Here is a 27522-nt window from a genome sequence, read left to right on the forward strand (position 1 = left end):
AGAAAAATAAATAAAATCGAAAGAGAAGAATTCAAATATTTATTTTAGAATTTTACCTGATTTTTTTTTTCAGTGCTGCCAAGCTCAGACTGTGAAGGCTAGAATATGAGAAATGTAAAGCTAATTGTGGCTTTTTTTCAAACATATGGTAACACAAGACCATTGGAGCTCAACATGCTTGGAGTAGAGTACTATTTATCCAGTTGTGTTAGGGCTGATAACAAATGGCCAGATTGGCTAACATGGAGATGGAGGAACATTGTGAGCAGTATTAACAAGCAACATCTCATTGTACAGACGTTTTCTGCATTTACTGGAGTAATGGAGCTCTGACTAACACCTCTGGATAGAGTTGGAGTGATGTATGTGTTGTCACGTCAGTACCTGACCACCCTAATGTTAATGTATCTGAATGCCACATGCTCCAATAAACATGGGGAATACTGCAAAAATGTCTAGGAACCTAAGAGTTATACTTACACAGGTCCAGATTCTGCAGTAATCTTAACTGCACTCTTTTCAGATTAAATAAACTTGGTTTTAATATTATCATCAGAATGTTGGTGGTATCAAGGTGGGGAAGATTGAAACATGCACTATATTTTCTAAAAACAGCAATTTTAGATGAGCGTTCATGAGCATTTACTGGTGTTTCCATTTCCCTCTGTCCCCGATTTCATATTTTTTGGAGACCCTGCAGTCTTTTCTTACTAAGAGTATTGCTGATTTGCTCCATACTGCTTTTATAATGGGAAGACAAATTGCATTGATGGATGGATGTCATCGCTGGCATCCTACGTAAAAGAATGGCACAGTAAACTGACAGAGGTTTCATTAAATGAAATGGAGTAGTTAAAGACATGAGGGAAAATGCTTGAATATTTTCAGAAATGGTGATAACTTTACATAGTTATATATGGGAGCTAAGGATGAAGCACGTGTTGTAAGCATATTTTTCTGCAAATATCTTTGTTTCTTGTTACGCAGTAAACAAGGAACGTCCCTGGACGTTCAAAATAGGTCTAAAAGTAGTCTGTCGGCCAAGGATATAGTTTAAACGTCAATGGACGTCCAAAATCCATCTTAATAAGTTAGTTAAGTGGTGACCAATCGATAACGTCAGTGGACGTCCAAAATACGTCTAAAAGTCGTCTTTTCAATGTCTGTGTTTGGACGTCTTTTCAACTTTCATTTTCAACATTAAGAGAACGTTAATTAGATGGCAGTCATTACGTTATTTCAACGTTGAATCAATGGCTAAATGTTTACTGGGTAATGTGTGTGAACAGAACAGAATTGGTTTGAGCGTACCTTTGTCCCCTTGTTAGATGCTTGAATCAGCATGCCTAAATGAAGTGGCATGCTCTATCATCATTCTACAATAATTCATTTTGACCTCTGCATTTAACCCCTCTGTGGCAGTGAACAAACTCACACTATTGATTAGGGGCAGTAAACCCACAAATATATCTGCACCCAGGCAGCAGTTTGGGGGTTTGGTGCCTTGCTCAAGGGCATGAATGATCCTGAGGTCTTGGAAGTTGAGCGAGTGACTACCATCTCCACAAAAAGCAAGATGTCATTCATTATTACTACTCCTTTATGGTGTTTCGGCTTATCTTCCTCTGAAATATTTCCAGAGCAGAAGTAATTCCAAAATGAGGGCATTGAAAACAGTATCTTCCAACGGGAGTAATGCACTTGTTAGTAAAGGCATGGAAATTGTTCGTAATGAACATGTAACTGTTTGTTAATAAACAGTGTCATGATGGGTTCAAAGAATATACCTGGATCAGGTGGGAAGACAACCTGCACAGGGAGCCAGTCCATTAAAGGGCACCACACACTCACACACACCTTTGTGTATATATTCGTTCATTCATTCATTCATTCATTCATAATTCTACTTCTGTAACTGATTCATTTGATCAGGTTCACAATGTGCCTGGAGCCTAACTGGATCAGGTAGGAACACACTCATTGCACACTCAAGCCCCTTTGTGTCCTGTTTCATTATATCCATTTACTATTTCCTTCTCTTTCACTGGAGTGGATTTGAGAAGTCTGACTAGTAATTTGTCTATTATTAGATTTTTGGCTTTATCCAGCTTAATAAGGCCATGCGTTGGAAATATGCTCTGGAAATATGCCTACAGTGCTAGACGCCTATCTGGGCACTGTATATCACCTCACAAAACGCAGCACTATAGAAACAAAGCAGACCCTCCTGCTCCTTTGGAACTTCATTTACCGGCATGCAACGGAACAAAACATTACCCCCTCCTCCCTCTACTCACGGCTTTTTGGCACGCCCCAGCAGGGGCTCGATGCTCAAAGCCTTCATTGTGTCTGACTGAATGGTTTAGTGTATGTGTGTGTGTGTGTGTGTATGAGAGAGGGGAGGGTGTGTGTGTATGTGTGTGTGCTCTGTCGAGCCTCCGTCTGTTCTCCACACACACAGACTCAGATAAAGATACACAGAGATACACACGCACACACACACGGCGGATTAAGTAGCCAGCTCGCTCTCCGCACACCCGAGCCCGGAGTCGCGAGTCATGCCCGAGCACGGCGCCGCTCTCCGAGCTCCAGGAGGCGGAAAAAGCGGCTGCCCCCACCCGCACTCGGTAGATGCACCGGAGATGCTCTAACGTTAACTACCGAACGAGTGGCGGCGACGAGTAACGGTACACGACGTCGGAAAATCGGCATTAAGGATTAAGGAAAGATGTAGGATGTCGTGTGGCTTTTAATTCCCATGTAATAATGGAGAGCTTCTTTATCTTTTAAAAAGGGGCTGGATATCGGGATTAACGGTCGTCCCCCATTTCCTAATTTTCCTCACAGAATTTAAAAACCAACGGACTCCGCGCGAGATAAGAACCCACAACCGAAACATTAAGGTTAACCATGGGCAACGCGGAGAGTATGGATGCCCAGCTCACGGACTTCAGGGCGAGGAGCAAACCGCCCAAACTGCCCATGCCGGACCCGGCCGAGCTGGAGGAACGGTTCTCCATCGCTTTGGTAAAATTCCCTTGTTTTTATGCCGTTTTCCCACAGAAATAGCACCGTGTAAATATCGCAGTGGTAGGCGGACGGTTGGCTGAGAGCTGCTCGCGCACGCGTCCATTGTGTGGAGGAGGCTCGCTCTTTGAAGCTGCGCCTCAGTGATAGCGGCTAATCAGCTACGTGCGGCTACTTTGGCGACTATAACTGCTCTGTAGCTCTCAACAAGCTGAGACCGTGATTTAACGGCCCCGGTGAGCGCTGTTTTATCACCACGAGCCTCCTGTATCATTACACAGCATCCTAGCGTGGCCTGGGCCACAGTGGGAGTCGTGAGATCTTTTGTTTTTAGGGCTCTCCGTGGTTTTTGACATGCAGACACAGTCTGGAGATGTGCAGTGCTGCAGCAGTCTGCTCGTTCAAAAGCCAAAAATTCAGTTTTGTTTTTCCCAGAGAGGATATCCAATTTGCAGGTGCAGGACTGAAGCAATGACTGGCTTTAATATTGCCTCAGTCCCTTTGGATTTGGATGAGCTCTCTGCTTGGCAGTTGTTGTTGCCATCTTTTCATACAGAGAGCAAAACAGAGACAGGCCTCTATTTGCCTGGGCTAATTTGTTTTTAATGGTCTTCTGGGTGACTTTAAGGGGTGGACAATTATGCCACTTGAAGACACTTTCACAATACACAATAACTACAGTGATTTTCCGTGTTTCTCATATGTTAAGTTATAAAATACGTAATGATTAGTTTATTCCAGTAGTTCCACATCTAAAGTACCAGGACACTTGATATTTAACCCATCAAACATGTGTTAAACATTTAGATTAAATATGAACAAATATGAAAGATATATATAGCTTTAAACCATTTGGTTTTGGACAGATTTCTGGCTTTTGGCATTTGTCTCCTTTATAGAGAGAAAGGAACATAGACAGGCCTCTATTTGTCTAGTCTAATTTTATTTTAAAGCATAAGTTCAGCACTCGTAGCTTAATTTCTAAAAACAGTACAATGTCGTCAGCATTTCACAAATAAACAGGCATAGTGATATTCTCTTTATAATAAAACATGCAGTTGGTCTGTGATCTGTAAGTATCAGGAATACTCACAAAATGCTCAGGAATGCTTATTGTAAAAATGTATCGCAATAATGATAATATACTATCAAAATGCCCACTCCTTGAATACAGCTTGGAGAGAGTCAGAGACTTTGGTGCTTTGATGTTTGATACCACATCATATGCCCCTTGATCAATGTGTGGTCACTCATCTCTCAAATTATAATGACAGAGGGCAATTCCTATGCACTTGGGCATGTGCCTGTACAGCGTTGCCCATGCTTTTAAAGAAGTAGGAGAGCTTCAGGAGTGAGATCAGACCATTGATTAGATGAAGGCTTAAATGCAAAAGTACCATTACTTTGTTTGGTGAGATGATGTGATGTGAGGATAGGGGAGATGGAGAAATTGGGGGAATGCAAATAATTTTTTTGCTGCCTATTTATCACTGATTTGCATCACAAATTCTGACCCAGTAGGACCGACTGCACAGACTGAGACTCTGACTGTAGCCCTTTCACATCCCCATCCTTCCACGAGGCTAACTTTCGACTATCAGCCTCCATGAGAGATCCTCAAGCCTGCCTTTCACTTCCAGGATAGGCTAAATATATCGGATTACATTTGGAAGCTTCCAAAATATGTGCCACCTTCTAGGCTGAGTAAGCTTACGTCAAATCAAAACCCCATGGTGCCTTTAGTAGGTGGACAAATGCAGCTTCCTTCTGTACAGGGAACTCCTACACATGTGGTGACTTCTGCACACTGTGTTCGTTTTGATCCTTAGCCATAGTAGTTGCAGGAGGCACACTGATCTTTGTGCGACTCAGCAAACTAATAATGAGTCGACAACATTCATAATTAGATCACACGGGGTGTGTGTTAAAAAAAGTCACTCAAACCACATTCGAAGTTTATTAGGAATATATTTGGCAGCAATTGTAGTGCAAGTGCTGAAGTGTTGGGTTGACTCCTCTACACCAACAAAGCTTCTTAATATAGTTGCTTTCTTCCTCTCAATACTCATTGGTTTGTAGGTTATGCTAACGACCTGTATGGCTGAATATTTAAAGTCTGAATATTTATAAGGGTTTGTGGGGGCATTTATTTTTGGCAGCAAAACAATACCCAATTAACTTTATTTGAGTAGGGTTGGGCAACAGGACAATATCTATGATTAATGTGATAAATCACAATTCACCATGTCCCAGTATGATGAAGGCCTAATTGAATTTTAATTTTAAATTAAGTTTGTAATATTCCCTTATTACCGCTGAGAGTTGTGTTGAAAGGTTGTAGCTCAGATTTGTACAATTACGTTACATGGAACATGTCCTTGTCTTTTAACAATCTTCATTATTGCAGTACTGTTTTTACATGAGTATAGTCTTCACAATAAAGGCTTTTTCAACAGTTCTTGGCTTAGGCTACATGTTCTCAGTCCTGGTCCTGGAGTGCTCCCTGTCCTGCACGTTTTTTTGTGTTTTTACCTGTGCTAACACGTTAACTTCAAACCAGGCATAGTTTTAAAGCACTGGGATGTGCAGAGGGAAGTGTACTGCAGGACCAAGGTTGGGACTGGCTTGGTTTTGTGGTTCTAGAATAAATGTTAATCCTTATTGGTTTAGAATCTTTTTATTATGTAGAAGTTCTTTAAATGGATCTTCACACTTTCACAACATTCACACGATTTATTTAAGGGTTTTTTGAAGAGCCATTATTTGACAGTACATTAATAGAATAGACAGAATACATTGTTAGACCCGCACATTAAGTCTTTAGGCTTGAATGATGAATGTAGTGGGCTAGGTTAAATTTCCCTACTTTGTGAGATTTTATTAAATTTGCAACTACACTCGTTTCACTCCCCAAATCACAAGATATTTCCCAGCCGGGAGCGCTTATTTTTGAACTGCTGCTATCACTAAACAACTGGACAGCGCAACACTCTTGGCCGACAATGCTGACTGCCCAGATCTGTTATGTCAAGTTGCAGACACCCACACAGGCTAGCATCATTCTGAGTAATGGGGGCAGAGTGAAGAACAATGTGCCCTGAGATGGCCGAGGCATCACAAGGGATCAAAGTTGTGTTTTCCCAATGATTTACAGAAAGGCATTTACACTAGAATGGTCAGATTTTTAAACACTTTGTAGTGGATTGAATTCCCAGATGTCAGGAGGTGAAAAACACCAGATCTAATTATGGTTTATTTCACACAGTGATTGAGATTCTTGTTGTGTGCATTGTGAATAGATATTTTAGTTCCAAAATAACCAGCTGAAATGGATGGTGGTCTGTGTTTTTCTTAGAACTCCATGAACCTTCCTCCAGACAAAGTGAGGATTCTGCGGCAGTATGACAATGAGAAGAAGTGGGAGCTGATCTGTGATCAGGTGAGTGAGAGATACAGCCTGAGCCTCAAAGCTGCCCAACATCTCTGCAGAATCACTAACAGCTGTCAATCAGGTTTCTGGGGAATGCTTTGTCATGCTCTAGCCTGAATGTAAAGGAGTGAGATTCAGAACATATTCAGCTCTAAGAAGCTATTTTTTCTCACCACTATGTAACAAGAAATGCTGGCCACAAATAATCCATTTTTTACATGTTACATTTTAAGTGCACAATGTATGTGTATGTATAAAAATGTATATGCAAACATAAAAAGAGTAAAACTCATTGCTTTGGCACAGGTCATAATTCAAATATTGTTTAGTTTCCATAAATGGGATCCCTTTAAAAGGATGTGTATTTATATAATTTGTCATTCTTTTGCATATGTCTGCTTTCTACAAATACATTCATAATTATTAATTAATAACAATAGTAATGTAATTCTGATGAAAAAATAATCTTACTGAAGGGGTAAAATCTGCATGAAAAATACTGATTTGCATCACATTCCTTTCAAGGACACAAGCAAGACAGGAAAGAGTGTAAGGTGTAAAGGAGCATTTGAGAATATTCTCATAGTTTTGTCATAATGCAGACATTTATATATTTTCTTTCAGTGTTTCTCCTTATAATTGATTAGGGACCATTTTTGAACGTCTTGCCCTAATATATTCTATAAGGACTTGTTTAGTAGTTCAGTCATTGTATCAGGTTTGTTGGCAGCAGAGAAAATGTGTCACAGATAGAAATATGCATCTGTGTTTCTTCATAACCAGTGTTTTCAGGTAATAGAAAGGTAGCAAATGTAGCCTGAAATAGCACATTCTCATGTGCTGTTATTAGCTCTGTATTTTTTCATGTGGAGTCCTACAGTGTTTGATAACCTCTTTTTAGATGCTAGTTTTAGGTGAAGTACTTCATTTAAAAAATTTGTACTCAAAGCTTAGTTATTTTGATTATTTGTTAATTATTAGTTTAATAAATGAATAATAAGCCTAGGGGTCAAACGCTTAATTACACATGTAAATTATTACTTGTGATGCACAAAATAAACAAAAATACAATGTGTGATAATATCATATTATAATATCAATGTGAAATACAACAAATCATGGTTCAAATGGAAATAAAATAAGAATGGGAGGAAGGCATTTGTTGTGAAATTTTGTATAATTGATATATGTGTGTACATATATAAAATCATATGGTGTCCTGCTCTCTATTCATGTTAATCATGCTTTCAGACTTTTTTGCTGAACATTCCAGACACAATAGTTTGTGCACAGCATTCACAAGTGTTAAATCTGTGAACACTGTGAGTGTAAAACTTTAACAGCATTATAGTGTAATAGTGTTGATTTCACTCCAGTGACTTTGCTGGTAAAGTTTTGTAATGTTTCCAGGGAGGGTAGCCGCAACAGCTCAGCATGCTTTGCAGAAAAGTTTGGATTGAGGATGGCCATCTTGTATAAAGCCAAAGTATTCCCAGTTTATATGTGCCTCACCGTTTTTGTACCAGTTCTTTTTCACCTAAATCCTCACTCTTCAGTTTATTTGGCACTTGGTCTGACAGTATTCTTCTTTTCATTCATGTATTAAAACCAGTCCAGTGCACTATGCTTGCATTATTTACAGAATAATAAAGAGCAGGATCCAGCAGTCTCCACTGTGAGCATATTTTAAAGAAAAGTCCAACTTTTTTAAGGATTTACGGTGTAATGCAATTTGTGTAAAGCTGTAATACACCATTTCTGGTGTGTTATTGCAGTCCTTCAGAATGTGTTTACTTATATTGCAATAACGATAAAATATGATTAATCATGCAGCTCTAGTTGGCAAGCCCATGTCCTCACTCTCTATGTAACTGAATTTCCCTTTAATAGCTGTAGCAACTATAATAACTGTAATCACTATGTAATCACCGCCCCCAAACTCCAAATCAACCACAAATTCAACTCCCACTACTGAGTAAACATAGATCTTTATTAACACACACATAACGTGTCACCATGGTTACACTGACATAGGCCAAGGAGAGCATAGCTGACTTTGGTGGATGTGTCTGGTGAGGTGAATGAGCGGATGAAGGATGAATAATGAATGATGATGTTTCTCTGGAGAAGAGTGCAAGAGTTCAGAGGTGATGGGGTGGGACTGAGTCGTTTTTGGGAAACATTTGGCTGAGTAACGTAGCAGGACAGGAGGCAGATCAGTGGGGGGTCATTAATTTTGCAGGGGTTCGCGTGATTTGTTTAATTTAGGCTGAGCTTTGCACTCAGCCCACATTAGATTTGTTTTTACAGTGAGTGTCATTGACAGATGTCGGTTTGTGTATATAAACAGGAGCGTTTCCAGGTGAAGAACCCTCCCCACACATACATCCAGAAGCTGAGAGGATATTTGGACCCAGCAGTCACAAGAAAGGTGAGTTTTTATGTTAGTTGGACCCTGTAGTGTTTTACATATTTACATACTTAAGTAATTGTTACAACATTAATTACATTCGCACTTTGTTATGACTCTGTATTAACAGTTACTAGTTTTTCTTCTTTCTGTTTATTCCATGTCAAAAACATAAAGGATGAATTTTAGGTCACAAAGTCATTCAGGAAGGAACAAATCAGTTATCTGCATGTTTTAATGGATTAATGAGAAAACTATTATAAAATTACAACATGAGTTGGGGGCGGCACGGTGGCGCAGCAGGTAGTGTCGCAGTCACACAGCTCCAGGGGTCTGGAGGTTGTGGGTTCAATTCCCGCTCTGGGTGACTGTCTGTGACTGTCTGTGTGTTCTCCCCGTGTCCGCGTGGGTTTCCTCTGGGTGCTCCGGTTTCCTTCCACAGTCGTAGGTGGTAGGTGGATTGGCAACTCAAAAGTGTCCGTGAGTGTGAGTGAATGTGTGTGTCTGTGTTGCCTTGTGAAGGACTGGCGCCCCCTCCAGGGTGTATTCCCGCCTTGCGCCCAATGATTCCAGGTTGGCTCTGGACCCACCGCGACCCTGAACTGGATAAGTGCTTACAGACAATGAATGAACATGAATTGGATGTTGAAATAATGGCATCTTTAACCTATTTTTACCTGTCACTGACTGTTTTCTGTCTACATTTATTTTTCAGTTGCACACTGTGGCTTGTAACGTACCTACTAAGTCATGTTTATCAGGCTGACAAATAGGGCATGCCATTAGTGCTCAAACAAATCTTGTTGCTGATTGAAATGTTTACATCAGTGATTGCTAGGTTATTTGAATAATCATTTGAGTAAAGTGTACTTGTATTCTACCCAGAAATGGGTTTCATTTCTCGTAACTGTTTGATAGGGGTTTTGATTAGCTGAGTAGTTTCAGTCAGGACTCCAATAGATTCTAGAACGTTCCTGAGGTTTGCACAATGTCTGTGTGTGTGCTATGACTATATGTATGCTTTGATTAAGCATATATATAGTGTACATGTGTAGACTAACCATGACAGTTAAACTGCACCATATCTGTTTAAGCAGAAAATAACCACATTCTGATTATCATAAGAATCTTGGTATGAGGGGGGTATATTGGCACTGACCACCTAATGTGTGCTTTAACTTTGTTCTCCTCAAGCTCGAGAACTTTGGAAAATCGTTTGAGTCTTCACTATTTTAACAAGTTTTTCACAAGAAATTGTAACACATGATTTGTCATGCTTGTGAATGTTTATGCGTGTGCTTCTTTGTGAAAGTTGTGGGGATATGTTGTAAATTGCATGTGATTGTGTCTGGGGATGTGTGCGTGTGTCTGGCACCTGTGCCATAGGGAAGCAACTGTACCATGCACAGCTCCAGAAAGAGAAGTATTATTCAGTTCATTTAGCATGTGGAAGTAATGGAAGGGAAATCACCCTCTCATTCTTCCTGTCTCAAATAGAAAAAAATACTGCACAACCTGACTGAATAGTGTTGCAAATAAATCTAATTTACGGGATATACCTTTACCTAAGCCACACCTAATCAGACAAAATACATTTGATGTCAGAATGGACAAAAACTAAACATAACAAAGCACTGATAAAGCAGTAGTAACAGTCTGAATTTTGTCTAGATATTTTATAGATAACATGATTATATTTTACAGCACACAACTGATAAATACAGTGTAAACAATAGTTGCCTACTATGACCAAAAATTGGTTGCCATTGCTTCTATTGAGTGAATCCAGCGGCACTTATTGCTGAAAACATCATTCAGTTGCACCTGACCTGACTAATGCTCTTGGTATTGAATGCAGTCAGAATCTCACAGCAATCTTCTAACATCTAATCCAAAGACTTCCTAGAAGAATAGAAGCTGTTACTGTAGCAAAGAAAACTAACTACTAAATAGAAGAATTATGGATGAACAAGTGTCCAGAAAGTTTTGGTGTGGCTAAATCTGGCACTTATTTATTAGAAGGGATGATCAAATACACATGATAATACAGTCAGTAATCAAAGTGTATATACTCTATTATCTTTGTAGCACCAACACCAAAGTAAGTGAGGCAGACTTCATTTTTGCCTTAATTTGGGGTTAAAATCTATACACTGGATTTCTGAACTATTGCTATAGTGAAATAGTACTATAGTGTTAGATTGGTTTTTTTCTGTGTCGGGGCACTGAAATATTAATTTATTTCTTTACAGAAATTCAGGAGGAGAGTCCAGGAGTCCACTCAAGTGCTCCGCGAGCTGGAAATTTCACTCCGCACCAATCATATTGGGTAAGATGTGGATCCAGTGCAGTCAGCTGAACTGAATGAGATTTGGGAGGTGACTCATGGGTCATTTCAGACCCTCAAACACTGATTCAGTAAGGGCTCTGAAGATGCTGTTTGTAGAGTGATTTTATTGTGCTCTCAGGTGGGTGAGAGAGTTTCTGAATGAAGAAAATCAAGGCTTGGACGTGTTGGTGGAGTACCTGTCCTTTGCACAATACGCTGTTACGTAAGTAATGTGGCTCACTACCTTTCTCCTCTCTGTCATCCTGTTTGTTTCTCTTTCTTACATCCTCATCACACTTTCCGTCTATCTGCTTCACAAGCAAAGTTATTATACTGTAACCTTATTACAATTTTTTGAGCTGATCATAAAATTTTCCCCAGTTGTTCGCTTGTAAAATTGTATTTTTACATTGCAATAAACATTGCACATTCAAGCTTTGAGTTGAGGCTTATCCATGTAAGTTGAAGAATTCAGAAGAGACTTATCATAAGTTTTGACTGGTAATTTGTGACATTTAGAGGGCAGCAGTGAGTATTGTTTGTTTATTTGAGCTGGACCTTTTTCTGTCCTTAGATAAAAACAGATAAGGGTGTTCTGGGTTGATGCCAATGTTTGATATTATACATGCATGTATCTGCCAATACATATATACACAAATATAATACAGAAACCCTGAATTAATATATCAATGTTCAGCAAAGGTCTAGCCCATACAATTTACATGCAGTGACTTGCAGAATTGACTTAGTTTTAGTTAATCTGTGGGCTGCAAATGGAACAACAGGTAGTGTTGCTTTCACACTTCTCCAGGGTCTTGGGCTGTGCTTTCATTCCATTGAGATCAGTGTCTGTGAGGAGTTTGGTGTTTTCTCCTCTTGTCTGTGTAGGTTTCCTCTGGGTACTCCGGTTTTCTTCTACACCATAAACCAGAAATGTATTAGGTGTAAAAGAAGAAGAAAATGATGATGATGGAGAAGACAATGATAAAGTTAGGCTGGCAGTATACTTTAAACAAAACTATTTTTTTCAAAAACAAACATGATGCAAAACTTTAGTTTGTTTGAAGTGTTTAATTAGCTTAAGCCTTTACAACAGGCAAAATTAAATGTTATGTGTATTGTGCATTTTGCCAAATATGTGCAGGTAAATTTATAATATCTCAAATATCTTTCTGATATTTTCAATTTTGACCCCAACATTCTGTACCCCTATAATGCATAGATAAATGATTGCCACCAAATCTGCTGGTAATCTTCCTTACTAATAATTTCAGTCTCAAGACCCAATAAGTGCTTTAATTACTTACACATTTTTGTATCTTTGCCTCCCACAGTTTTGATGGTGACGTAGCAGAAGGTGCTAGTGGAGAGGCGTCTGTGGACACTCCATGGAGCCGATCTATAGAAGATCTCCATGGTGACAGCAACCTGCCCTCACCAGTCAGCAGCAGCAGCATTCCACGCTCTACACGCCACTCTTTAAGGTTATTATTTTACCAAGCTATCACCTAGAACTTTACATCTCTGCGGTACAACATTACAGACTTAATAAAGGTATGTAATATGCCACCAATAAAGCCCGTGTGACATGTGTGTTATTTTTTCAGGTCCAACACCCTTCCCAGCCGCAGGACTCTGAAGAACTCTCGTCTGGTGTGTAAAAAGGATGATGTGCATGTCTGCATCATGTGTCTCAGAGCCATCATGAACTATCAGGTACATGATTTCAAAGCTTTTTTTATGAATGCCTCTAGTACATCTAGTTCCCACAGTCTATAAAATACTGCCTACAGCTAAAAACTACCATTTTATGCTGCTAAATAATAAATTTAGTGCATCGCCTGGAAATAAGGTGGATATTTTCTTTCTGATTGTATATTTCTTTTTTTAATGATTATTATTTTACTGCATAGTCTGTGGTAGAAATTTACAAAAAGAAAGTGATTAATTGCTAAATGACAAAATATTTCACAATTAAATGTTAAACCGTACTTTTATTTATAATAAACAAAACAGTGTTAATATTCATGATTCAAGTGAGGAAGGGTTTTAAATTGTATACATAAAACAAGTGATGAAGTATAAAATATATTATTAATAACAGGACAAAGGAAATTAGCCCAAAGCTGTCTTGTAATGATCAAGGCAAATGTTGGCTAGAGGCTATAAATAGCATGTTACTATGTTCTCTGGTGAGATGTTGCAACATCCAGTACCTTTGCGACAGGCTTGTATTCTAAAACTAATGATCCCACATGAGCACCTGACTTCACTTGTGTTCTCTGAATGCCATCAGATCCCCATAGGAATGTAACAGCATCTAGTCTAAAGGTTTTCTACAAGAATAGAAGCTGTTACCAGAGCAAAGTTGGAAAATGTACCTTTAATACTCTGAATTTCAAAAGCAATGGCTTTATAACTGATATTCTTTTGTGTTTTTCCTCTTTTTCATATTTTTGGCTTATAGTATGGTTTCAACATGGTCATGTCACATCCCCATGCTGTGAATGAAATTGCTCTAAGCCTCAACAACAAAAATCCAAGGTAACCGCTCCTCTCTTTCACTGTCACTGTCTCTGCCTCTGTGACAAAACTCCACCATTGTCTTGTAAACTCTCTCTCATGTTGGTGATTGACTCACACTCAGCTCATAAGTGCAGCTTGTATCAATTGGAGCTTTCATCCAATGCTTTTAGCTATTATAGCTATCACAATTGATCAAAGGATTCACTGATGGGCTCGCCCTGTAATGCAAAAGGAGCTCTGAATGGGTGGTTATTGTCCCACTGTTTAAGTTGATGAATGGTGGCTGCTCAAAACCTGAATCTGCTCACAAAGTCATTCAGGTTAAATTTGTGTGATTAATTTATTTTACTGTCAATGCACACACACTTCATACATGGATTCCACAGTGGGCAGGATTACATTCTACTGAAATATAATCTGTAAACCGATAAGATTTTTTGACAAGCAGAAAAGGCTGCTTGATTGGTCAAGTTTGCTTCATGACTTCACGTGATTTAATGCTAATGTGTGCTTTTTAAAGCTCATTGTCTCCGGTTTGTATTTGTGTGCTGGACAGGACCAAAGCTCTGGTGTTAGAGTTGCTGGCTGCTGTGTGTCTGGTCAGAGGAGGGCATGAGATCATTCTAGCTGCTTTTGATCATTTCAAAGAGGTATGTGATATTTTATTTAACAAAAATGTGGTAAAATATCATACTTAAATAGTAAATGTTGTTCGATGTTTGAAGTTGTACTTATTTAATAACACTGAACAGCAGCTAATCGATTAATGTAGTGAAACAACGGTTACATTAGAATTTTAGAACGATTATACACAATGTGTCAACAACCCAGTGTGGTTCAAAACAAACTGACTGTTACTAGTTATTAGATTAGACTAGATAAGTACATTATTTGTCCCAGAGGGAAATTTTTTTGTTGCACCACTATTCACAGTCACATAAATTCGCTGACATTTAGTAACAAATATTCAAAAATTCTCACAATAAAAATAAAACATTTACAATAACAAGAAAGAAACTATTCAGGAAAGTTATAGTGCTGAGCAGTTAATAACAGTAAAACACTGACAGCTTCTCTACAAATGTACTATTCATAATTTATTAAATAGAATTAGGAATAGCAATGGGAATGCTACATTAACCTCATAGCTCCTGTGCAAAACAGACATTGCAAACTTTAGACAGGAAGCAGGTGTCAGTTAGGTTTATTGGGCTAAGCTTCTCTTTATGGCTTGTATCGATTTTGTATCTAAATGTCTAAATGTTTAGAATCATTTTTGGTCTCTTCCTCTCTCCCAGGTCTGCTCCGAGACCCAGAGGTTTGAGAAACTGATGGAATACTTTAAAAATGAGGACAACAATATTGATTTCATGGTGGGTCCATATAAATGTGCTCTCGTGTTAAGTGCTTTTTGCAGTGGTGTGGTTTCCTGATTTTATTTGCAGCATTGAAGCATTTTCATTGCTGTTTTTCTGCCATCGCTGTAGGTTGCCTGCATGCAGTTCATCAACATTGTGGTGCACTCAGTAGAAGACATGAATTTCAGAGTTCATCTTCAGTATGACTTCACCAAACTTGCACTGGATGAGTACCTGGAGGTAGGACCCTTTCATTCTCAAACTGTGGATGATCTAAAGACCTATTTGAACAGGATGCAATTTACAGTACGTGGGAAGGTGGAGTAATGTAAACGAATCGTGGGCATTGGTGATATTTCTTGTCAGTTCAGATAAGAGCGGAATTCTCCGTATAAAGATGGGTAGGTAGGGCACATTCAATTTACAAACAGTTTCCACAGCAGAAATAACACAGGGTGGATACCACACAGCAGTGTAGCTGAACATTTTAAACAGCTCAGTTTCGCTGCTTGAGTTTAGTAAACTAATCAAAACATATCCAGAGCTGATGAAACAATAGGATATATATTGATATTATAACCCAATTATAGTAGTATGATATGTTCATGACATACAAAAAATGGCTGAGAGTGACTTGTAATAATTATATTACCCCACCTTCTTATGTAGCTAATTAGTCCTAATAGGGCTTAAGAATATGAATATTTAAATATTGTGTTAACATGGATGTGTATGTGCAGAGACTGAAGCACACGGAGAGTGATAAACTACAAGTGCAGATCCAGGCCTATCTGGACAACCTGTTTGACGTTGGCACACTGCTAGAGGATGCAGAGACCAAGAATGCAGCACTGGAACGTGTGGAGGAGCTGGAGGAGAGCCTTTCACATGTACGAAACACTTGCTTCCTCTCTACAGAGTGTGTTTTCACCAGCACATCTTCTGTAGCCAAATACATTGCTATAATAGTCACTAAAAAGTCAGCATACCCATTAGTTGTGTCAGTGTCACATCTGCACCAGTGCCAGCTCAAAACTCCCCTGAGTGGAAGTGGTCATTAAAAAGCATGGACAAATCATTACAATGATGTTACTGTAATGTATTTCTTATCTTTTAAGGACAGCTTTGAAAATAGGCTTGGATTGCTCTGGAAACTAACCCTGTTATTACCATCTGCTTTCTCTCTCTTGCCAGCTGACGGATAAGCTTCTAGACACAGAGAATGAAGCCATGTCCAAAATTGTGGAGCTGGAGAAGCAGCTAATGCAAAAGAACAAAGAGCTGGACACTGTACGGGTAAGGGTTGCAAAAGAGTTTCTAAAATTGTTGTCCAGAGCAGTGGGGATAAGCTTGGACTTGTCTAAAATTTCGCAACAAATACATTTTAAAGCTAACATCAGTAGCATCAGCCAAGTGGAAGCCTGAATTTGGTCTTTATCTTTGTTCTGTTTTAGATGGGAGTGGGATAGGGATAGCTTAATAAGTCCTTGTTTATACACAGTTCTTCAGACACTTTATGTGCTGTGGGTATCTGACTTTGTTTGGGGTAAGGAGAAAAGAATAAACAACGAGTACACACCAGCTAGTCAGGTCTGAAGCGGTTCGTGTTTATGATTTTTGTTGCAGGCGGTTTACCGGGACGCTAGCTCTCAGGTTCACACGTTGCGACGGATTGTGCGAGAGAAAGACGAGACAATTCAGCGTCAGGTGAAGCTGGAGAAGCAGATCCATGAGCTGGAGCGGAGGGGCAGTCTGCAGATTCAGGTGAGAGGGGAGGGAGATGGGGAGGGGGAGGTCTCCCCTCTGCCCTCTCCTCCGCAGCCCATGCCCCTTTCTCCCTGCCCAGACTCCATGTCTCAGACAGCTGCAGCATGCTCCAGCTCTTCCTACAGCCCCGGGAGCATCTCTCACACTGGAACTCTGAGGAAAATGGCCACGCCTCCTCCTCCTCCACCACCACCTCCTCCACCTCCTCCACCTCCACCACCTATGCCAGGCTCCTCTGGTGGGTATCTGCAAAAATAATTTTTTGGAAATTGAGTGTGTGTACGTTATTTTATGTGGCTGCGGCCTCTAGTATATAAATATTTAACTTACATTATATATATATATAATATAATATATATACATATATATATATATAATATGCATTATTTCATTACTTTTTTTGAGGCTCAGATAACAATCATCTTGCAAAGTAACCTATGCTGAATTATTCTACAGTTGATAAAACCTTAGATGTCTACAACTATTACACTTTTGCTTGAGTAATTACTTGTAATTATGTAATTACTCACATTTCTTTGCATTTATTTTCATGTCAGATTGTGACAACAAAAGCAAAACTGTAAAGGATCATATTTCTTGTCCAGAAACAAGGCAAAATTTTTAAATTCAATAGATAATAAAAATATATAATTGTAAATAAATCAAATAAAGAGGAGGAGGGGGGGGGCATTATTTTGCTTCTTTCAGTGATGAATATGTGAGAAATAATTAATGCAAAAATAAAATATGCCTTTGTTATTGTTGTAATAAATTAATCATTGAATGGTTAATGATCATGTTTGCAGACCATTTTGTTTTGTTTTTTGTGGATAATATCTGTTTCGGTCTTTTGTCCAGTGCCTAATGGACCCTCAGCTGCTGCTGCTGCTCCGCCTCCTCCTCCTCCACCCCCGCCACCACCCCCACCCCCTGGACATGCTCTGGAAATGACCGCCCCACTGCCTCCTCCGCCTCCCCCTGTAGCACCTCCCCTTCCAGGCTGTGGCACACCCACAGTCATATTCAATTCTGGCTTAACAGGTATGTACCACAGACTGTGTGTGTGTGTGTGTGTGTGTGTGTGTGTGTGTGTGTGTGTGTGTGTGTGTGTCTGTTTAATATGTTTGTGTCATTTTTTTTTTCAATAAATAATTTATTTCCGTTTTTTCCTGCTGAATTTAGTAATTTTCGGCTAATTTTGTTTACTTTGATTTTCACTGTTGGACACTCGTGTTTGTTTTTCCTTTTTCCCCAATTACATGATTATTTTACTCTCTAAACTTTTTTCTGCTTTTATCTTGCTTCTTTTTCTTCCTGCCCTCCAAGATGGACCAATCAAGCTCTTCTGTAGGTTTCCTGTATTTAGGTGATCTGTGCTGTGTTGTGATTTGTTGTGACCATAAATGAATCATTCTCATAATCTCATTTGGTTTTACTTTCTGTCGTGTCTTCGCTGAGCATACTAACGCTTACTGTATGATGTGTTCATTAAGGGTGCAAGGATTTCAATACACTATTGAAAAAAATTTTAAAAGTTTATCCATAAAGCAGTGTATCCATATATAAACTTTTATCGCTGATAAGGTCCTTTTATTATATAATAATTTACAGTCAAAGTTACACAAATATACCCAATCTTGATCTCAGGCTTGAAAAGTTTGAGTATCTTTACACCCTTACTGTCCAATATTTTCTAATGAACTTTCTGAATTAATCTGTTTGTTGGTAACTTGAGTTCATTTTACACTTTTCAGCTGTGAAAATTAAGAAGCCAATCAAGACCAAGTTCCGGATGCCAGTCTTTAACTGGGTGGCTCTGAAACCCAATCAAATCAATGGCACTGTCTTCAATGAGATTGATGATGAAAGGATCTTGGAGGTACATACCAGTCAATGGACTGCTTTTTCCAATCTCTTACCCATTCTCCTACTCTTAAATTCCACAGCAGAGCTGTATTGTCCCTTTGAAGGATAAAGTATAGATTTCCTTGTAACTGTAGCATGCTTTGTTTGGCAGTAAGGAATGAATTTCTTGTTCAAACAATATTTATGAAAGAGATTATAAATTTCACATCAGTTTTCTTTGTAGTCTCTGAATTAACCAGTTTAGGCTCCATAGAGTGGGTCCCCCACCAAAATTTTCGAAATATAGTATAGAATCTATGATATATCCAAGCCACTTGTTATCAGTATAATGGCTGTTTCATGATCTGAAGAAGAATTATTAGAGAAAATATCTGATGTCACCTGTATATTAACAAGATAAAAGTCAAAAGTAAATGAAAACGTCTTGTGATATTCTTTTATCTGGAGTGATTTGTGCTTTTTTATTACCAATGACCAGGACCTGAATGTAGATGAGTTTGAGGATATGTTCAAGACCAAGGCCCAGGGTCCTGCAGTGGACATGACCTTGAGCAAGCAGAAAGCACCACAGAAAGGCCCCAATAAAGTGTCACTTCTGGAAGCCAACAGAGCCAAAAATCTGGCTATCACCCTCCGCAAAGCAGGAAAGAGCCCAGAGGAGATCTGCAAAGCAATTCAGACGTGAGTATACCCTCACTGGAATACACTGCAAAACCTATATATAGTATCTTTATACCATTAGAAAAGTGCATATTTTCTTTTAGTGGGTTTGTTCTCATTCTGGTCAAGACATGGATTTGGTAAAAAAAAATATGGATTTAGTTTTTGGACAGAAGAGAAAATTGCAGAAAATTTAAATTGAATATAAATATAAAAAGGTATACCGTGAAGCATCAAAAAGTCACAACCCAAAAAAATTTACAAATGACAGCTAAAGTGTAACCCACACCAGGAGGAAGCAGTTACAGAAGATGAACAAATGAATGTATTATATTCTCTTCCTTATTTACAATTTTAATTCCCCCTGCCATCAGAATGTAACTGCTGCATCACTTAATTTAGACTGGATAATGTGAATAAAAGTTTAGCTAAGCTTTGTTAGAAAATAGAATTCATTGTCTTGGATGTCTGTTTTGTAGAAATTATGCTTGTGTTATGCCAGTTTGCCAGATTTTCCAGGGTTTGGTTTGGTTTTTGACCACTAGAATTTGTCAAAAAAAAAAATAATCTGATGACCTGCTGGGTCCTGCCTCTCAGGTTTGACCTGCGCACAGTGCCACTGGACTTTGTGGAGTGTCTGATGCGCTTCATGCCAACGGAGGGTGAGGTGAAGGTGCTGCGTCAGTATGAAAGAGAACGCCGGCCCCTTGTTGAGCTCACTGATGAAGACCGCTTCATGATGCTCTTCAGCAAAATCGAGCGCCTGCCACAGAGAATGACCATCATGGCCTTCATGGGCAACTTCACCGACAGTCTGCAGATGCTCACACCGGTGAGAAAACGATGGTGGGAGTTAAAAGTTTGAGAGAAGGGTGGAGAACTAGAATTAGGAATGAAGGGAAAGCCGGGTGGACAAATGAGCCAGAATGACTGGACCTGTTTATTACAGGGAAAATGTTCTATGATTTACAAGTGTTTTATTATCAACTGTCAGATCATTTTTATGGATAACTGTCAAGAACTCAGAGTAGTACATTTTCCACCTTTTTCTGCTTTACGCCATAAAAGCCTAAAAAATAAGGATTGCCAACCAATTTGCGAAATCATACCTTAATAGTATAGTTAAGAAGTGGTAGAGGATTACAGGCACGCATACAATTAACTGGAGGTACTAACAGGAAAAATATGATCAGTTGATTCCAAATTCTATAAAGTATTAACCACAAAAACTTAAGCTTTAAACAGTTGCTACATCTGTACACTGGGTGGTGATGAATGCCTTGAGAAATAAAAACTCCACCCTTCAGTTTCCTAGATCTAAATTGATGTTAGTAATTTTGTAGTTTCATTTATGATTTATATTTGCAGTCCTGCTATTGAATTATTTATGCTATATGCCATCACATTTAATTACATTTTTTTTTACAGCAACTTCATGCAATCATTGCAGCCTCTGTGTCCATAAAATCATCTCAGAAATTAAAGAAGATCCTTGAAGTGAGTAGCAGTGTTTTTTCGTCTTCTTATCATACCTAGCTTTACAGATCTTTATATAACCATGACCTGCTGATCTTTGTTTCTCAGATCATTCTGGCGCTGGGGAACTACATGAACAGCAGTAAGAGAGGAGCTGTGTATGGCTTCAAACTTCAAAGTTTAGATCTGGTAAGTCTGTAATCCCTTTGCTTTGTCTATTCTGAGACATCTTACCTTTACTAGAGTTAAACCAAATTTTTAATAACAAATTTTCTCATCAGCATTGAGGTTAAACTCCCTTAATCCTGATGCACATCATTTGCAGTCTAGCCTTCATTACTCTGGGAACTTACATGCGATGCACATACCATTACAATCCAACAAAGCACCAGCAAGTCATTCATTCATTTATTATTTGTAAGCACTTATCCAGTGGATCCGGTGGATCCAGAGCCTACCTGGAATCATTGGGCGCAAGGCGGGAATACACCCTGGAGGGGGCGCCAGTCCTTCACAGGGACACACAGACACACACACATTCACTCACACACTCACACCTACAGACACTTTTGAGTCACCAATCCACCTATCAACGTGTGTTTTTGGACTGTGGGAGGAAACCGGAGCACCCGGAGGAAACCCACACGGACACAGGGAGAACACACCAACTCCTCACAGACAGTCACCCGGAGGAAACCCACGCAGACACAGGGAGAACACACCAAACTCCTCACAGACAGTCACCCGGGGCGGGAATCGAACCCACAACCACCAGGTCCCTGGAGCTGTGTGACGGCGATACTACCTGCTGCACCACCGTGCCGCCCACCAGCAAGTCACCCAGCTCTAAAACAAGATTCTGAATAATCCATCCATTCATCCATTATCTGTAACCGCTTATCCAATTTAGGGTCGCGAGGGGTCCAGAGCCTACCTGGAATCATCGGGCGCAAGGCGGGAATACACCCTGGAGGGGACGCCAGTACTTCACAGGGCAACACAGACACACACACATTCACACCTACGGACACTTTCGAGTCGCCAATCCACCTGCAACGTGTGTTTTTGGACTGTGGGAGGAAACCGGAGCACCCGGAGGAAACCCACGCGGACACGGGGAGAACACACCAACTCCTCACAGACAGTCACCCGGAGCGGGAATCGAACCCACAACCTCCAGGCCCCTGGAGCTGTGTGACTGCGACACTACCTGCTGCAGTTCTAACTTCTAATAAGTTTAAGTAAGCAGCCATGAGTTGATAGTTTCTTTATTTGTTTGTATGGTAATATTTTGTCATACACTTTGCCCACAGCTGCTGGAGACCAAATCCACAGACAGGAAGCAGACTCTATTACATTACATTGCTAATGTGGTGAGAGAAAAATACCTGATTGTGAGCACCTTCTACAATGAGCTTCATTATGTGGAGAAGGCTGCTGCTGGTAAGACTGTGTACATTAGCACTGCTTAGTAATAAAACCTCGCATTTCTAAATTGGTAACTTTACAAGAGAAAGAAAAAACAAGGTTGGGTTTTAATGTAGTTTAATGCATGCCTTGATTCCATGTAATTTTAAAAGCTTACAAAGGCAAGCTAGCACATTCAAAATTATGTCAAGAATGACAAAATTGATATTAAGGTTTCTTCCTGGCAGGTGTCTGCCATGGTTTATTCTGTGGGGGGGTTGATCAATTTAATGCTGTGAACTCTTGTAGTGTTAAGAAACAGTATGGTTGTTGTCTTGTAGTCTCTCTGGAGAATGTTCTCCTGGACGTGAGAGAGCTGCAGAGAGGAATGGAGCTGACTCGTAGGGAGTACAGCATGCACGGTCACAACTCACTGCTCAAAGACTTCATCCACCACAATGAGACCAGACTCAAAAAATTGCAGGATGATGCCAGGATTGCACAGGTAAAAAATGAAATTCTAAACTAAAGTTCTCTTAATGATAACAAGATAAATTCATAAGTCATGTATATCTTTGATCTGAAATGATGACTAGATAGAGAAGAGTAAACAGGAATTTTATAGCCCCAGGAATTATGGGCATACAGTCTTATGCAAAGGGTTAGTGCCACTGGTTGATTTTTGATGTATTTTGTTATTCCTCTAATTAAAAATAAGAATATATCATTTACAGGTCTGTAGAGTTTAATGCACAGTTACTGTTGACTTGCTAAATTAACATAACACATAGTATAGCATATACTGAAAGCAGCCAGTTGCATGTAGTTTCTGCTGGGTTTATATCTGTTTAACTGGTAGACAGGGCTGGTATGTATACTAAAATATTCTTTGTTTCTCCAAGTAACATTAGTTATTTAGAAAGATAAGAAAGAATCAGTGACAAAGCTGATTTCATGAACATTTCAGTCTGATTATTTGTATGATTCTATAGGATGCTTTTGATGATGCTGTGAAGTACTTTGGAGAGAGCCCCAAAACCATGCCCCCCTCTGTCTTCTTCCCTATATTTGTGCGGTTTGTCAAGGCCTATAGAGTGAGTCAACATTTCTTAGTAAACACTCCTAGTTCTTGAACTGAATTCTATTCAATGAAACTAACTTAACCTCCCTCTGTATATTTCTGCATCTCTGTGTGCCTTCATCTTTTACTCCTCAGCAAGCAGATGAAGAGAATGAGCAAAAAAAGAGGCAGGAACAGTTGATGATGGAGAAGCTTCTGGAACAAGAGGCCATGATGGAGGAACATGAGGATCAGCAGGTATCACTTTTTCAGGCCTTGTCACTATCATTGCATAATAGCATTCTTAAAGTTACTGGAGCCGATCACATTAAGCTCTGTTATTAATTTATTAAGCTCTAACCAACATAGTCTTTTGCAGTTCAGTACTTTTACAATTATATGTTTAAATCACAACATATAGGAAGTGAATTGGGCACCTTGTCTTTTGTTTGGATGAGGCAAAAATTGACTTATAACCCTGGGCTGGTTCTTTAAATGCATACCATGATCATATAGATTTGCTTATTATTTAAGCACATGTTAATCTTCAGAAAGGACAGCATTATCATGACAGGCTTAGCTCTAAATATTTACATTACAAAAATGTGAAAATTGTATGTGTGATTCCTTCAAAAAATTGTTCTTTTCTCCTACTCTAGTCTCCATCCCATAAGGGCAAGAGGCAGCAGCAGGAGCTGATAGCTGAACTGAGGAAGAGGCAGGGGAAGGACAGCCGTCTTGTCTACGAGGGTAAAGATGGCGCCATCGAGGACATAATTACAGGTATGGTCTTAAGACACCAGCAGATAGTCGGGTTCATGTGGGGAGTCGAGTTAATCAGGGTTCACGTGGTGTTGGAAAAGGAGGCTGAGAGTTCTGAAACAACTTAAACGTTGAACTGTAGTTGTATTTCCACCATCAAAAAACGAACACATTTCTGGAATTATTTGTAATTATGTCTGTGAAAACGGTTGGGAATCCCGATGAAATGCCAAGCTGTGATTCTGTTCTGTACTTTACTTTTCGGTCTCTCTTTCTGCCTCTAGAAGTGTTAAATGTGTAGTTTCTATACATTAGCTTCTCTCCGTTTTAGTATTTCTGTGTTGTGATTGGCTGTTGTTTTACTGCAGTGTTGAAGACCGTCCCCTTTACCGCACGCTCAGCCAAACGTGGCTCGCGGTTCTTCTGTGATCCCGCCCACTCCGAGGACTTCCATTACTAAACAAAATTCTCTCCCTCAGAAAGGTGGCTTTAAGTCAGTCTATATCACTCATACTGCCGTCCATTCCTGGTCCATATGTCCTGCATTCTTTCCATCTTTCTTTCATTTACTCAACCACTGTTAATAAGAGCATAAATCTGAGAACAGATAACTCTCCTGCATGAATCGATTCCCCTGTCTTTTACATTCCATTCATTTTCCATAATGTGATACAAGCATGGTTACAATCTGTGTAATGTCAAAGGCACCTTGTTGCATATACAGCATGATCTTAAAGCCAACTCTTTTTTTCTATGCTCATAGTATTTTTATCAGCTCAACTTAACATACGGGAGCACTTTATAGTTCTACAGACAGTAGTTCATCTGTTACAGGATGTTGACTAGAGGATGACTAACACAAACTGTGCAGCAACAGATGAGCTGTCTACTGTCTAACAGAGTGGGCACAGTGTTAGAAAAACACTGCTGTGTCTGGTTCACTTGTACCAGCGCAACACAAATTAACACACCACCTTCACAAGTGTCACTGAAGGCTGGGAGTGATACCCCACTCAAATAAAATCCGATTTTGGTGGGGGCCCTGAGCACTGAAGAACAGGATGAAAATGGGCTAAACAAATGTGCAAAGTAACAGATGGACTACAGTCTGTGATTATAGATCTACAAAGTGCACCTTTATGGTCAGTGGCACTAATAAAATGGAGACACAGAAACAAGTAGTTGGCTTTAATGTTATTCACCACAGGTGGGAGCAAATAATCATGGATGTCCCGATCCAGGTTTTTTTTTCTCCTTCTTTCTTGCCCTAGTTGTGATATTTACACTGGGCATCTTCAAATACTAAAACCTGATGTACTTTAGTAAATAATAAAATTACACAGTACACATTCCAAATACTTCAAAGATAATCAAGTTCTGCTCTTTTGCTATAAAATGCTGTAATAACTACTTTAAGCATGTGATAAAATAATGTGAGCTGCTATATTTGAAGATTCCTTTTTCAAAATACATAATTTTGAGGATGCTAATTATGTTCAGCTCAGCAGCTTAAATTAAAGAGTAAAGTTGGCAGTATACACGGAACAAACCTGGGGGTTTAAAGCAAAACAAGTCGTGGTGTGCTACCTACAGATCAGAATAATTACTAATTACTAACATGTCGGGGTCTTTTATTTTAAATGTTAAATGTGCATCACTAATATCGTTTGTTTAAAAGTATACTGCCAGGTTAAATTAGCTTTAAAAAATAATTAGAATACATTTAGATGACACTGATCCATGAACTTCCACATTACAATATATTTTAGGGAAGATCGGGACATTGCTACAAGGGGAAAAAAAAACTAATTGTTATTAGAGAATAATGTGATTGTGTCACCCCCCGCAGACCTGCGCAGTCACCCCTTCCGCCGGGCCGATGCCTTCCGGAGGAGCGCAAGGAGGAATTTCAATGAACAGCACCTTCAGCTGCTCAGCATGGAGATCACCACTTGCTAGCCCCTGCTTACTGAGCCAGAAAAGAAAACAACTCTCCATTTCACCTCTCACTTTCTCCAAAATTCAACAAGGAGGTTGAATCGTTCAGGTTTGAGACTAATTGCACTTGGAACTGGCTTAGCTTTAACAGGACACTGGATACTGTTGAGAGGAAAGGACAGTGAGCTTAACAGATGCTGATTTGAAACACTGGAATCTAGTGGACCCTTCAAGTGGAGTGGTGAGGGGAGGAGGATGGAGTTGTTGTGTTGGTTGTTTCTCTTTTTTTAATTATTATTATTATTATTATTTTTTTTTATCCATCTCTTACTTACGTTTACCAGAAAGGGACCATACCAACCACATCAGTGGCATCATTTTACTGAACAGTGACCACGGTCTACGCACTCTGGGCACTGTATGTGGTTTAAACTCCCAGCTGAGCAGCTGTTACTGTCGAGACTCGGGACAATGCCCATGATGCACTTTGTTTTTTATTAATCTGTTACTGTCCTATTAATCTTTCATGCAAAAATAAAAAAGAAAAAAAAAAGAACAGGATGGAGAGAGAGAGAGAGAGAGAGAGAGAGAGAGGTAAGACTTATTCTTCCCCTGGTGCTATGGAGGACAATCTCCCTCTGTTCGTGGATTACACATGAAACGGTGCGATCTGAAGGATTTACAGAGCTCAGTGTCAAATATTATGTCCTCATACTGACCACAGATGTCCTCTCCCACTTGGCTTCTCTCGTGATCGTTTGTGAACAGTGGAAAAGTTTGCTCTTTTTTAAATAAGGACAAAAAATGACATGGCATTGCAAAACAAAAAAAAAATCTTTTGTTTTTTTTAAATGTACAGATATTTTGCTACAAAGTCGAATCCCCTTATTTTTTACATTGCCCATCCATTGTGATACTGTATATATTGTTGAAGTAAACTGACGCTCCCTCCGATGTCATTTTAATGTTATGATGTCCCGTTGTATCAGTATTATTTAGTTCAGTGGTTGAAGAACGTGGACCCGGTCACTCTGTGCTGAATATCTCTCACTCATCACACCTAATTCCATAAATGGTAATTGTCTGTGGTTGCACGGTACACTTGAAAGCTTGGCCAGACACTAGCAACACATATAACTCTTTTTTTTAATACATTGTTCTCTAAAATCAAACTGGAATTGTTTTCTGCAAATAAAGCAACAACACCAGAACTGGAAAGGGCTTGTGTTCTTAGTCAAATGTGAAAATGATGTGTGTTTTGAGCCTTTTTCAAGCTAGATTAAAGAAACTATAGCCTCTGTAAATCTGTATAGATCTTCTTAGTTTTATAAAAACAACATCCCACTACCATTTTTACTTAAACATCACTTAAATAAATTCTATTTCAGAAGATATCTTTTGAGAATAAAGTGATAATAAAAATCTACAGTTTGGATGGTGCCGTGGAGCAGCTGCAGGGTCCTGGGGTTGTTGGTTCGAGTCCAAACTTGGGTGGCGGCCTGTGAG

At 39.3% G+C, this 27522-nt stretch overlaps 1 protein-coding gene across 1 annotated transcript; it reads left to right on the top strand.

Moving 5' to 3' along the window:
* The first annotated feature begins 2167 nt into the window (after nucleotides 1-2167).
* Nucleotides 2168-27256, top strand: fmnl2b (formin-like 2b). Its single transcript, XM_066665342.1, has 26 exons — nucleotides 2168-3027; nucleotides 6383-6466; nucleotides 8808-8888; nucleotides 11120-11196; nucleotides 11336-11419; nucleotides 12531-12680; nucleotides 12804-12912; nucleotides 13664-13740; nucleotides 14279-14372; nucleotides 15021-15095; nucleotides 15210-15320; nucleotides 15821-15970; nucleotides 16275-16376; nucleotides 16707-17085; nucleotides 17706-17888; nucleotides 18602-18726; nucleotides 19192-19394; nucleotides 19971-20205; nucleotides 20802-20870; nucleotides 20958-21038; nucleotides 22163-22292; nucleotides 22598-22761; nucleotides 23249-23350; nucleotides 23473-23574; nucleotides 23976-24099; nucleotides 25928-27256. Exons 1-26 carry the CDS (start codon nucleotides 2911-2913, stop codon nucleotides 26035-26037), a joined length of 3318 nt encoding a protein of 1105 aa, XP_066521439.1. The 5' UTR covers nucleotides 2168-2910; the 3' UTR covers nucleotides 26038-27256.
* The last annotated feature ends 266 nt before the right edge of the window (nucleotides 27257-27522 follow it).

Source organism: Hoplias malabaricus, chromosome 3 (genome assembly GCF_029633855.1).
Source record: "Hoplias malabaricus isolate fHopMal1 chromosome 3, fHopMal1.hap1, whole genome shotgun sequence".
Classification (NCBI taxonomy): Eukaryota; Metazoa; Chordata; class Actinopteri; order Characiformes; family Erythrinidae; genus Hoplias; species Hoplias malabaricus.

What these genes read in the sequence shown, in the direction of transcription:
- fmnl2b (XM_066665342.1), top strand. Translation starts at nt 2,911, where the DNA reads ATGGGCAACGCGGAGAGTATGGATGCCCAGCTCACGGACTTCAGGGCG. An exon ending in ACAACAATATTGATTTCATG is followed by an intron (nt 15,096 to 15,209) that starts GTGGGTCCATAT and finishes CCATCGCTGTAG; the next exon opens with GTTGCCTGCATGCAGTTCAT. An exon ending in TGTGGAGAAGGCTGCTGCTG is followed by an intron (nt 22,293 to 22,597) that starts GTAAGACTGTGT and finishes GTTGTCTTGTAG; the next exon opens with TCTCTCTGGAGAATGTTCTC.